The sequence below is a fragment of the Phalacrocorax aristotelis genome, chromosome 6 (genome assembly GCF_949628215.1).
Source record: "Phalacrocorax aristotelis chromosome 6, bGulAri2.1, whole genome shotgun sequence".
NCBI classification, from domain to species: domain Eukaryota; kingdom Metazoa; phylum Chordata; class Aves; order Suliformes; family Phalacrocoracidae; genus Phalacrocorax; species Phalacrocorax aristotelis.
The window spans coordinates 31,317,392-31,331,139 of NC_134281.1; the positions used below are offsets into that span (position 1 = coordinate 31,317,392).

Consider the following 13,748-nt stretch of genomic DNA (forward strand, 5'->3'; position numbering starts at 1 on the left):
CTGGTGTGAGGTCCATGCTGGCCTTCTCATTGCAGCCCTGCAGTGAGTCCAGGGTGCGGGTGACCTGGCTGGCAAAGTCCTCCCCACCGTTCATGCACTCGCGCTGGAGGTGGTGCCGCAGGTCAGTGATGTCATACTCATAGCCATCCAGGATGGGGGTCTCGCGGATGCTGAGCGTCCCGCTGGAGTTGTGGCCCTGCACGCGGGCATTGCGCAGGCTCTCCCGCCCATGGCCCCCAATCAGCACTGAGGGGATGTAGTGGATCTCGTTGGCTGCCTCAGCGCTGGCACTCTTCTGGGGCTGGGGCACCCGGCGCCGCTTGCACCACCGCCGGCGGGTGTAGAGGATCATCACCAGGCAGAGGATGGAGAGCAGCAGGGCGATCATCCCTCCCTGCGGGCACAAACACAAGCAGGGCTCAGTTGGGGACCAGGGCCAGCTGTTCCCCAGGGATGCAAATGCACCAGGGATACTCCAGGGTGGCCAAAGCAAAGGCAGTGGTGAGAGGAGCCCAGTCACGCTGATAAGAGGGTGCTGGCACAGGGAGCGCTCGGCACTGGCTAAGCACTCCTGGCTGAAGCCTGCCTCAAGCTGGACCAGCTTTGAAGTCACCACCGAGGCATGAAAAAGCAGCATTTAAAGCAGGGTGTGTTTTGTTTTGCTCTCCCGCAACACGTCTTTGAAAGCAGAGATCAGATTTATTCCAGGCAAACTCTCCTACGGGCAACTTTTTCTGACCCATTTCCAACCAGTTTCAGTGCTGTCACTCTCAATCTTGGGAGATTTTCCCAGGGTATCCTGCAGAAATTGCAGCACAGATTAAAGGAGATCAAGGCTCAAGACAGCCAGATGACTGAAGCGTTGTTTGGGGAATGCCTGGGTGAAGAGATTGAAAAAGCTCCTGCCACACGGGGACGGACCCCAAAACTGCACCCAGCTCTGCCACCTCATCACTGTCCCCAGGGTCACCCTCCTGCAGAGACATTGTCACTGCACACAGACAGAGGCAGTGAGATGAAAGCCCAAGCGGGCCCTTTATGCCCAGCCTGACAATAATAATAAACAACAACAATAATAATAATAAAGCACACAGAGCCAGCTAAGAGCTCCATGAACATCCACAGCTCCAGCCCCCCTCCTCTTCTTTATGCAATAGGTGATCTTTATAAAATAAAAAATAAAATAATAGTAATAATCTGCTCCGTTAGGACAAAACATTAGGGGAATTATTGAATGAGAAGCAGGAGAAGCAGCTGGAAAAGGAGCTCTAATGGCCATTACAGTTTAACCCTCTTTCATTCCGAGGGTAATGGAGCTGCAATGCACCCTCCCAGCCCTCTTTCCAAAATTCCTTTAAAAAAAAAGAAAAAACGAAACTCCAGTGATTAAGGAGACAAGCAGTCCAGTGAAGGACAGGGGGCCGGCTGGCACGCAGCATCTCTCTGGCCAGGAGTGTGCAACCAGGAGGATGGGAATCTCTTGCCAGGGCAGAAAACTGGCACTAGATTCATGCCTGGCTGTGCTCATCCTGAGGTTTTTTAGTGGTAAAGTCAGGGCCCAATTCTCTATCATGTTCAAATCCCTTTGAGTTCCTCTGATCCATAAATAAGCGGGGGCTATCACCATCCCCACGAGAGGTGGCCTCCCACATCACAGCTCTTTATCACCCTGGGGAAGGGTCTACCTGCAGATGGGGTGACAAGCACATGGGATTAATACCAGGACAGTCCTGGCTTTTCTTTGCTGGCTTTTTTTATGTACATTATATCCCACATACACTTGTGCTGGTAAACAAGGGAGACCAAGCTGGAGCTTGAGTCAGGTGGATGCCCATTTGTTTAGGACTGCCGCTGTGGGTTCTCAAAAAAGACCTATTATTTAATTGAAACCAAATTTCTGCTGCCCTGATTGTCTGAGAGCTCAAACTATCCATGAGGAAAAGCAGCGTGTGGCCACTTGAGATTTCAATAGGCTCCAAAGGGAGGAGGAAAACCAGCACTAGGTGTCTTCCACCCTGTGCTAGCTGGAGGGGGTCAGGGCACCCACTCAGATCCCTGTTCCTCTCCATGGGAGCACAGAAATCCCATTCTGCCTTCATCCTCCCCCACCCAGCACTTGTACGGCAGCTGTGAGAGGAGCCCGGCGCGGGGCAGGCACGGGAGCGCTTCTTGCACAGTCCACGTGTGGACTGCTGTCACGATGGATACAGCCCCTCGCTCACACTTCCTCTCTTGGCAACCACACGGGAAAGAAAGAAAATCAACCTTGAAAACTCCACGTGATCCTGACTCCTGGCACAAAAGCCAACCTCTATTTGTCAGGGTGTAAGGATGCCGTTGGAGCGGAGCTAAGAGTGATGGGGAAAAAGGGAGAGAGGGAGGATTCAAGCTGTATTTACACATTTTGGTATGAGACTGATGAGTTACAGACATCGTTTTCATCACCTCAATAATAAGCCTTGTTTCAGGCACTCCTGTCTCCATCTACCAATTCACTGATATTCAGTGATGCCCATGAAAACCAAGACCACCGTGACTGAGTGGGGCCAGCCTCTCCTAAGGTGATGCACCCTCTCGGGAGCAGCTAGGAACAGACAATTTAAAAAAGGAAACAGTCCAAAATGTGGTTTTTTTGGGGTGGCTTTGCCACTGATTATTTTTTTTCCTCGAGACTAATCAAGCACAAATGATGGAGGAGAAACCTGGCCTGGGGCTGCAATCTGGAAGAGCTATTGACGCTCTCATTAGGGTAGGCACCATTAAACAGCCTGTTTGCAGCCTCGGCAACACATTGTCTCAGGCTAATTATCTTCCAGTGGCACAAAAAATTGTCAGATTCTTCAGATTTTTTCTAACATAGAAAAAAAAACCAAACAAACCACAGATCCACCTCCAACACACAGATCTCTGTCTCAGCCTCCTTTCTCTGCCATCAAAACTTTGTCCCCGTTTTTCTGCAGGGAGGAGAGCAGTGCAACCTCCGCGCATGGGATGCTCTTGCTCACTGCACAGTGCAAAACCACAGCCATGGGGCTCCCGTCCTGATAAAAATGGTCGTGACAGTGCCCAGTGGCACCATGACACCCGCTGCATGCCAGAGCCGTGGGCGCCGGGCATGATCCACTGGGCAAAGGGCTCCTGACACTGTCCATGTGAATTAACCCTGGGTTAAGGTTGTTGAGACTGTCGAAGCCCAGCACCCCATGCCGGGGACAAAGGCACCCCTGCAAATGTATTTGAAAAGTGATGCAAACTAAGGAAGAGGTTTAAAGCAGCCTGAAGTTAAAGCACCCTGCATGCAGCATGGTTCGGAGAGGTGTCCAGGCATCTTAACCAGCCCCTGAAGGTGGGCTCAGTTCCCTGTCCTAGGACTGCTGGATCCAGATGGGGAAATATATGGCTTTTCAAAAGCCCTTATATTTTCTGCAGGTTTCTGAACACTTAAATGGGGGCTGCCTTCTGATCACATACCATGACAGAGATGTGGAGGATCCTCAGCTCCTCCTCTGCTGACTCAGTCTGGGGCTCATCTGTGGGGTCAAAGCCAGGAAGGTTGGGGGCTCCATCTTGGTGGTGGATGTGGAAGAGCAACGTGCCGTTCTCCAGCCACTGCTGCCGCCAGCGCACCAGTGGGATGTCATCCGTGTTGCCTGAGATCTCTGCAAAAGCAAATCTGGTCACGTGGGAAACGCAGCACAGGAGAGGCGTGGTAGAGGGCATTCACCTCTTTCCAAAAAATGGGTGGAGGGACCAAAGGACACACACAGCAGGCTCCCTCTTGTCACCTCCTGCCAGCACCATGGCTGCCCCTACACAACCCACAACCTGAAGGGTTAAAGTGGAGTAAAATCATATTTCTGGGTAAAATCCAGATTTTATCCAGATTTGGCCCCTCCAAAAATCCAGATGTGGTGCAGGGACAGAGCACTTACTGACAGCATCTTGAGGCCAGAGCCAGGGAGCCTAGCAGCATCCTCCCAGCCCTAATTCATCCAGGTTTCACCCACATGCTTCATGTTAAACACAGCTCCAGCTGTGGGGAGCAGAGGATATAGGACATATTCTCAGCAGCAGTAATGGGATCATTGGGATCATGGCATTGAATTATTGCAAACAGAAAATATTTCCCTGTCCTTCATGAATGGAGAAATGTTCACATGGCTGCAATAACACCTGCAGTTCTGGCTCTGATTGAGGTGCATTCAGAGGTTTTCAGTCTTTGGCCACTTGCAGCTTCCCACACAGGACACAGCCCTGAGATCTGCAGACATACCTGCACCTTCTGCCCAAACAACCTGGCTTTCCTCAAGTACCTTTAGGGTTTGGGGACCTGGGACAGCTGGACAGAGCTGGCCTGAGGAGTGACAGCAGCAGAGGACACCCAAGCAGGAGGAGCAGCTGATGACGGGGACATAACATGTGCCACAGGACAGTAAATGCCAAATCAAACCAAATCTACCTGGCTGACTCCAAAATTTCAGGGACATCCCATGGCTGGGGCTTAGCAAAAGGGGGGGTGACACCAGCACGTCCCTAGGCGAAATGGGCACTGTTTAAACGACCACCTCCATCTCAGACCAGATCACCTTGATCTAAGCCATCAGCTCAAGCCTGCCATTTGCCCGTTAGTTATTTTTCCTGAAGATGTAAGCTTCAATTGCATTTGTTGGAATGACCATTAAAAACCTGATAAGCTTCCCAGCAAGGTGCAGCTTTCCGTCCTGTCTGTGTCCCATGGGAACAGTCCAGCCAGACCCGTCCACTCCATTCCATTTGTAGCCATGTGTTTTAATGACAATGAGAAAGAGCCTGGCTCACTTTGCAAATTGTCATCTTTATTTTGCTTGTTTCATGCTGCCTTCAGATGAAAACTGGAATTCAATTACAGTGCCGAAAAACAACATTTAAAATTTACTGTTAATTAATTTCATTAGGCTGCCTTAAGTGAGCTAGCTACCGGGGGGGGGGGGGGGGGGGGGGGGGCGGAAATCTGCATCAGAAACCAGGTTCATCCTCCCAAACTGATTTGATTAATCAAAAGAAACATTAGCCACAGCGAGTGAACTAGCAGATTGTTTCTTCTCAGCACGGGCTATATTTCTGGTGGTAATCAGTGTGCTTCAAGTGTCCCAAGCAGAGAGATGCTGAGCTCTCCTCAATGCCACCGGGAAGGAAAATCAAGAGGAGTTAAAGCATCTAGGAAGCCAGAAGCACTTTTGAAATTCCCTCTAAACACTGAGCTGCGTGTTTAGGCACACAGATCCCCTTTGAAAAGCCAGTTCTGGGAGCCAGGAGGGTGTGAAAAAGCAGATCTCCTCCTCTCCCACCTGGTCTTTATTCATGGGCTGAAAGGAGAAAACAAGCTTTCCTGCTTCCCCAACTCCCCACGGCTTCTCAACTTCAAATGAACTAGCTCAACTGGAAGAAAATATTCTCCCCGCACCTGCCTGCTAACGTGAAATTAGGAGTAATTAAGGCAAGAGTTTTTATGCGCAACAGGAACTCAACGTACTGACATTTGGAAAAATGTAAATACCAGCATTCGCTCCATTGTAAAGACTGAAAATAATAGATCCTAAGTATATGACATTGTGACATTTAGAAAGCTAGAGTTAAAGATGTTTTCCCCCTGATCTGACATATCATTGAAAAAGCAGCACCCTTCAGCTCATTAATATTTGAGGAGGACTCCTTGATGGAGGTTATTTAAATGATTAATAGATTATAGTAAATTTAAGCCTTAAAATAGGTTGTCATAATTTCAAATTTATTTAAACAGGCTTATTTTTAAAAAGAAAAATGTATTTCAATAAAAAATGGATTCCTGTTTTACAACAGCACAATCCAGCTACAGAGCCTGAGTGCATTATCCTCTCCCACAAGACATCACGACACAACCCCGCAGCTGCATCACACACAAGTCAGAAGTTCTAGAAACAGAGGAGAACACCCCAGAAATCAAACACCATCATCCCAAACCTGCAGGCTATGACCCTTCCATCACACTGCAGGACAAGGTGGGTCCACCATCTCTGCTCCTGCCCTGGGCAAAGACTCTTGAGGCAGCACCTGGCTGAGTGAGCTTCATCCTTGGACCTTCCCCTCCTCTCCTCAAGGGTCTTAGCAACAACGCCAGCTGCCCCTATCCCACTCCATTTCTACTTGAAAAAAAAAAATATATAAATGCTTTCCTGTGCCTATGAAGTTCTCCTGGAGTTTGGTTCAAGCAAGACCAAAACAAGATGAAGACCAAGACCAAGCTTCCTCCCTAACACAGCATCTCTTTGCAGTCCAATGCATTCCACTTTTATCTTTGTCTTGCTCTCCAAGCAGACATCTCATCACCTGGTGGGAGATGCTACAGTGACCCATGTAGCCAACTGGATTTATCTGGATGCCGGAGGAGCTCAGCTCTGTCAGGGGGCTGGCAGGTGCCAACCCTGCCAGCCATGTCATACCACAAGGCCAGGAGACCCCAGAGGAGGTGGGAAAGTGGGCAGAAAGCCAGAAAAAAAAAGGCAGGGGGAGAGGATAATTTCAAGTTCAAAGTTTGAAAGATATTGATGATAGACCTGGTCCCTGCATGGCTTTCATTAAGGCCTTGGATATGAAGCCATTAGCACTAGTATTAACTTCTTGCACCTCTGTTAAAAAATAGCCTGCCTGAGTCAGGGGTTAATAACAGTAGGGGACCACTAATTAGGCTGTGCCGCTTTCACCTGGTATCAAACGTGGCCCAGGTCCTTCATATCTACAGGAGCAGCAGCCTCCAAAGACCCTGGCTGATGCTTTCAACATAATGGCTGTGGCTGCTCCCTTCCCAGACCATCTGCAAGGGAAGGGAGGGGGAAATGAAAGGTTGTAGAGGAGGAAACTGAGGATAGGACAAAAGTCCAGATGAAGTTGCTGGAGATGGGTGGATTTATACCTGCTTTGTTACTGATCATCCCAAATGACCTCATTTCCCTAGTGACAGCCATCCCACCCAAAGCAAATCCAGTCCTTATGGAGGCAACACCTCTGCATCTTGAATTTTGGGAGGCAACACCTCAGTCACAGCACAATTCTGCACCCGAGTTGGTGCAACGTCGAAACTATGACCCCTGAGCCCAATGCTGACAAGGACCCCTTCCTGTGTCCTCATCCCCCTGCTGAGACCTGGCATCATCGCACACAAAAAGAGCAACTCTCCTTAAAAATGCACACCAGCATTTTCATGAAAAAAAAACCTGGCAAACCAATTTTGCTTTCTATTTGGAAGCGTTTTGCACTAATAGACGCCTCCGATTAGTCAAATGAACTCTGCCATAATGCCAGTCTCTGCAGACTCATTTCATACAGCAGAGTGCAGATTTTGACTTGGACCTATATTTCCTCGTTAACATTTAAACCTGGCTTATTTTCCATCCGGAACCTGACTGTGTTTTTATTTAAGTTCACCATTAGCTAAGGCTTTTTTTCTGTGTCTAAACCTCACACATCTTTTAAAGGGCTCTAACTCAGCTAAAGCAAGCCCTGGCCTTGCACTCTTCCAAGGATCTCCAATGTCTAAAATAACTCAGGAGACCTTCCCACCATGAGCCACTTGCACTCTCTGTTGGGATTTCAGGCCTTGATTCCAGTCAATTCAGATATCAAACTGCATATCCTGATATTTAACTCATTTTTACTTATGAGATTTTAGTGACACATCTTTCATGAGATAATATGTTTTTATGGGCCTGTTTAAAAAAACCACATTCATCACTGACTATCCAGACTCCATTTCCACTTCTTTACCTGCCTCCAATCTCAAGTAGGAAAACCAGCTCATTCTGCAGGTCATTCTCCCTTTTCAAGACAATCCAGCTTTACCATACCAGCAAGCACAAATCTTTATCTATTAGGAACCTGCTTCATGGGACAGGGCACCCTGGCCAAAATTTCCAAAAGACCCATAGACATGGGAGAACCTAAAGGCTCAAGGAAAAGGCACCTGCTGTATCTGGAGCCACTCTCTGGCTAGGTCAGAGACATCACCCCACCATGATGTCTGCACGTGGGGCTGGTACACGTGAAGCCATTAGCTGTTGTAGCAAGGCTGACAGCTAAACAGGTTTATCCTTGAAATGTAGGATGCCTTTGCTTTTGGGAAGGTCATCAAGGAGTTATATTTCAAAGCTGTAGCCACACTTTAGCCTTTAACTGGGATTTTTGTCCCGCATATACTATGGCCCTAATTCCTCCCTTTCTTTTAAAAACAAAGCCCTCCATCACTCTGGGAGTGACATTGTGCCACGCAGCTGTTTGCAGAGCGAAGGACACTGATTCATCATTAATGGGTCTGAGTTGACCGGGTTTTCTCCGCAGCTGCTGACCTTACAACGCAATGTGCCCCATTGCCCCGCTCCTCCCTGCAGGCCCAAGGACGTGCCCAACTGCACCTGTGAGAAATCCCCTCTGAGGTTATTTTTCCACTGGATTTGTCAATTTTGACCAAAAACTGGGAAAAACTTGGCTAATGCATGTGGCAGCGACGCGTAGGCTGGGACATTCACTGGTGTTTGATTTTTCACTCCTGTTTTGTTAGTTCAGTCCTATCTGCCGTAACAGTTAACTAAAGAGGAGATGTGGGAAGACAGACAAATCTACCTCCTGGACCAACGCTCGGGGGGGATGTGGTCATTTAAAAAAAAAAACAAAACAAAACAAAACAAAAAAAAACAAAACCAAAGCTCCACACCATGACAGTGAGCAAAAGCAAAATAAAGAGGAAGTGTGACAACTTACAAGATGCAAAGTTGATATTTAAATCCCAGAAAGTGCCCACATTTCTAACTCATATCCCACCCTGCAATGCCATCACATCACCTCTTCCAGAAGAAAGCCCAGGTGTCCACAGAAAAAGCCCAAATGACAGAGAAGCTCCCAGTCAGCCATGGAAAATTACTGCCCTGGCTAAATTGCCTCCCTGCAAATCAGTGAGATGGAGAGCACGAACCCCTCAGCCCAGATGGTGCTCACCTCCAAAGAGTGGAGGAGGACAGCTGCTGAACTCCACCAACATACTAGCTATCACTCAGAAAGGGTGAGCAACTGGAGAAGCAGAACTTGGCAGAGGAGACCCCAATCTGCTAAAAAAGTCTCTTGTGCATCATGGAAACTACAGACCCATAAATCCTACTTCTGCCCTGGACAGTTTGTTAGAGGAACCAGTAGATGCGTGGGTAAATATGGGTCACTCAACACTGTGAGCCGGTAGATAAGGGTGATCCACTTTGATGGACTCATTTCAAAGACACCTTGTCAAAATCCAGCCTCAAAGTTTCCCAAAGCACCAAAGTGAGGTTGGGATAAGGGGGAAAGGCCTCTTGAAGCCCACCAGGTTGGGGAGGAAAAAGAGGTTAGTTTTCACAATGAAAGGAGGTTACCAAGAAGTCCCACAGAGCTCTTTATCAGGACCTCAGCTCTTCAGAAATGCTCTGGAAGAGGAGGTGAATGACAAAGTTGGTCACCAACACTAAATTTAGTCTCCAGAAAGCTAAAGCTGCAAAGTGCTGGAAGGAAGTGGGCAAGGAAGTGGGCAGGTGAAATTCAACTTTGGTGAAAGCAAGCTGATCTCGAATCCTGCAAGGGTTATTCAGGTCAGCCATTTCATAACGGAGGAGGCAGAGCTAGGAAGGTTTGGAGGAGGGGTACAAGGAAGATGAGATGTCACAACAGCTTTGTGGAGAGGAGAAACCAACTGCAGTAGGACGCCTCAGCAGGGAAAACCACTGAGCAGGGACATTATAAAACCCTATAAAATCATGAAGCCAGTGGAGCAGTGGGAAAGACAATGATTATACACTGTTTCTCACTTTGCAAGAACTATGAGTGTAAAAACAAAGAAAAGGCTCTGTTTCATCCACCATGAATTATGAAAGCATTCAGAAAGGAATTGAATTCAGGGAAGACCAGCAGCTATTGAGCCAGACAGCCCAGCGGCAAATCCCAGCTTGAGAAATCCCTGCAGCACAGACTTCTGCAGTAAGGAACGGGCCACGCAATACACACTGTGTTTTTTACATTTCCCTTCCCAAGTATCAGCTACCTGCCATGCTGGAGATGCCGAGGGACTACAAACGTGCTGGCCTTGACACTGCCCAGTATCTTGGGGATGGAGGGTGACTGCACACCCAGCTAGGTGCTGCCCAGGCCACCCTTTGAGGATGCATCCCGCATCAACACATCCTTTCAGGAGTGGCTGAGACCCTCTGCTCCTCCAGGCACTGCCTCGCTGGGGGAGGCAACCCCCAAGGCAGCTCTGTCCCATTGAGACAGCCTCTTGACCACCCAGCCAGCAACTCCCCACCTCTAAACCCCAGCCCACCATGCCGTCAGACCCTACCGACCCAAGACACCTGCCAAGATTACCTTCAGCTTTCCATGCCAGCCAGCAATTTTCACTGGGAGGTAAAGGGCTATTTATATCCATCATGGACTGGCAGGGAAGGTAATGGCTGGCCACTCCAGCCCATCTGCCAGGCACTTAGCAAGACATTGGAGCATATCGTACAGGCGAGGTCAGGCAGCGGCAGTAGTGGGACAGGCAGGGGAGGAGAGGGTATGCATTACAGTGATGACATGGACTTCACTTCAAGGGTAAACTTCAGCCTGCTCCTGCAGACTAATTTGTTTAAGTGCTTGTTGTGCCAAGGCCAAGAGGTCACGTAAATTAGACATTATTTTGGCGTTCTCATGCTCAGTACAGGAAATGAGCATGGCCGCTTGTTCCTTATCTCCTGGGGGGAGAGCCAGGACCTGCCTGTCCTTTGAGGCATGGGAGAGAGGGGGTGGCTCTCCCAGGAGGTGAAACAGGACTGAAATAACCCTGTCTGCTCTCCTGCCAACAGTGGGACCAAGAGGTTTTCCAAGAGGTGGTCCTCCTCTTCCTCCCACCTCACCTGGAGAGACTGATGCTGGCCTTGGGGCAGGACAATCCTTATCGGTGACCCCATACTGGGATGGAGAAGGGAGGCATGGGCTACTGCCAGTTGCAGCCTAACGTCATAAACTCTTCGGTACTTGGAAGCTCTTACCCCATTTCAACTCCATTTTCAAGTTTGCAGAGGGGCTTTGGAAGATAACAAGGAGAATGGGAAAAAAACAAAAAGAAGGAAGAAAGATGTAGAAGGGGAAATGTTGACTGTGCATCTTGAATTTATCACTCTTGAAAGAAGAGCTTGTCAAGAGGGCCAGAGACCAGCCAGTGCACAGTGATCAATGGGAGGACTTTTGGGTCTAGTCAAGCCTGTTTCAGATTTACAGGAACTGAATAGAGGCATAAATCTGTCACCGCCTGACGAAAATGGAGGTAATTAAATCTGCAGGTGTATATAATTGTCATATTGACGATCTATATAAATCAGCAGAACCAGCAGAGGCACAAAGCACTGTGTTGAGTACAGAGCCTCCCTGTGAGGAGCTGTTTGCTGACCTGCCTGGCCAGGGGACAGGACCAGCAGGTGCAAGACACAGCCCCAGGGACACCCATCTCACCCACATGGACCTGCCCATCACCACAGCTACCATGACCCTCTCCACAAGAGACCCTCTCCAGGTTGTTCCCACGGTCAGCAAAAGCAGCAAGACCCCCCCGTCACTTTCAATGGATGCAATTACCCATGGTCTCATCCTGGCTACTATCACATTTCCTGTGACTTCAATAGGATGAAGATGGGAGCCCAAGTGTTGAGACGCCCAACCACAGACAGCACGGGGGGGTCTTTGTGGCCACATTGAAGGTCTGAGCCCAGCTGCAAGTGGGCACTGACTTGATCTTGCAGTGACTCTTTCCTTTTCTTTTTTTTTTTAATTTATTTTAACCTTTGTTATTTTGGGAACTTTGAAGCCTAAGCTGCTCTGAGCTGGCTGCCTTTGTAGGAAGGACAGAAAGTGCAGAATGGGGATTTGAAAGAGGGGGAGAATAGGAGGGGACGAAATGGTGCTTCACAGCTGAGGTCTACGGCAGTCCCTTCACCGTTTCTCCCACATCCCAACAAATCCACCCTGGGAGGCACTTGGGGCTCTTTTACCAGCAGCTACAGGAAATCTGGATGCAAAGCAACCACGGTGTGCTCCATTTATCTGACACTGCAACCCACAGAAACTTCAAAGACCTTTGCAGGCCTGCATCCCTTCTCCCACTGCTCAATGGGACACCCCTTGGTCCCCAGGGTGGCTGCAGAGCATCCTTCCCAGCCAGTACTGCTCAGCCCTGCTCCTGCTGTGTGTGCCAGTGCCACGGGGAGACATTTATTCCTGCTGTACCAGGAAGACAGGAACACGAAGGAAGGCTTTCCCATCGTCTTTGCCAGCCAGGCCCACTCACACGTGCGCACAGGCCAACCCCACTTCCCAGGTTGAGTGCTACGTACGTGCGGCAATTGGATAATTAAAAATTAAGCAAGCACTTCTGCATTGCAGTCCAAATTATGTAACGCTGCTCTTCGGCTTCAGCACCCATCAGCTTTAATGTGATCGCACGGCAGCACAGCCCTGCCTGTATTTACCTGCTTGTCTTTGCAGGCAGGGCTTGTACCCTTGGCAGAGAAAAGGAAACCCCAAATGTCATAACCATAGTCAGAAAGTTCTCTCATGTTTACATGGAAAAAGGAGAAAAACCAACCAACTTATTTTCTTAGTCTTAGGGCTAAAATCTAGGATGGCCAGAAAAAAGGGGATGAAGCTGGGGTGCTCTGGCCCAGCAAAGCGCTGAGGGTCACCCCAGCCAGGGCAGCACTCCCATGACGGGCAGGGTTCTGAGCAAGGGACTGCTGCCTCTTGCTCCTCCTCTGCCAAAGGGAAGCAGCATGGCATGTTAGCAAATAAGCAGCATTTCTGTAAGTAAACAAAATTAAATTAAGGAGAGGAGTGAGCTGAATTTTCAGTATCTTGAGTGCAAATATCCCTGCCAGACTCTGAGTGCTGGGTAACTGCAAACTCCTGTGTTTATGGCCACATCTTTGCTTTATCCCCACAGGCTTTGGCTGTTGCCAAGGCCAGAGCTCAGCAGGCCAGCCTGCCACCTCCTCTCCTCCTCAGCCAGAAACTCACCATGGCCTCTGCAGTCCTATTCCCAGGACACAGATGCTGCCACCCGGTGTGAAACCAGCCATTAATTCCTGTGGTGATTAGCTCCAAAGGGTGCTTTAATGGGCTTCATGCACAGCAGCTTCAAGAAGCCACCAGGGATGCTGCAGCTCACACCTGCAGCAAGCAGCTCTGCCAGTACCCTCCATCAGGGCTCCTAACATCCCTCGGCTTTCATGTGACATCCCAGCCTGGCTGAAGCTGCACCTTGGCATGAGCTGGAACAAGACCCCTGCAGCTCCCTGCTCGCAGGCTGGCAGAGACATTTCTAACCCCCCCATCCCTCGCCAGATTCCTGGGCCACATGTGTCATGTCTGCAAAGACAAACTCCCTGGCTCATCCCTTTTGCCAGCAAGAAAGCCAGCAGCTCTGCAGCAGTGCAATGGCCATGGAGACCCACCACTGCTCCCCTCCAGAGCTCTCCCAAAGTGGTGAAAGCCAGACCACAGCTATTTCTGGCTGAGTAATAGAGAAAAGGTTGGGGAGATGCAGCTCTGGGATGGGAAAATAGCTCTGCACTAACAAGACAGCCACCAGGAAAGCAGAGCCCAGAGGAGCTCTGGGCTGGCACGGGGCAGAGGGAAGCACAGTGGACTCTCCAGTCCAAACCTGACATTTCCAGGTTTCCCAGTGG

At 49.3% G+C, this 13,748-nt stretch overlaps 1 protein-coding gene across 3 annotated transcripts in view; it reads right to left on the minus strand.

Moving 5' to 3' along the window:
- Positions 1 to 13,748, minus strand: part of ASTN1 (astrotactin 1) — a 56,633-nt gene that overhangs the window by 32,500 nt on the left and 10,385 nt on the right. For all 3 annotated transcript variants that reach the window (XM_075096850.1, XM_075096849.1, XM_075096848.1), the window contains exons 2-3: positions 3,472 to 3,659; positions 1 to 394 (exon numbers count right to left, since the gene is read on the minus strand). In XM_075096850.1, the coding sequence (XP_074952951.1) occupies positions 1 to 394; positions 3,472 to 3,659 (582 nt within the window). The remainder of the gene's footprint in view (positions 395 to 3,471; positions 3,660 to 13,748) is intronic.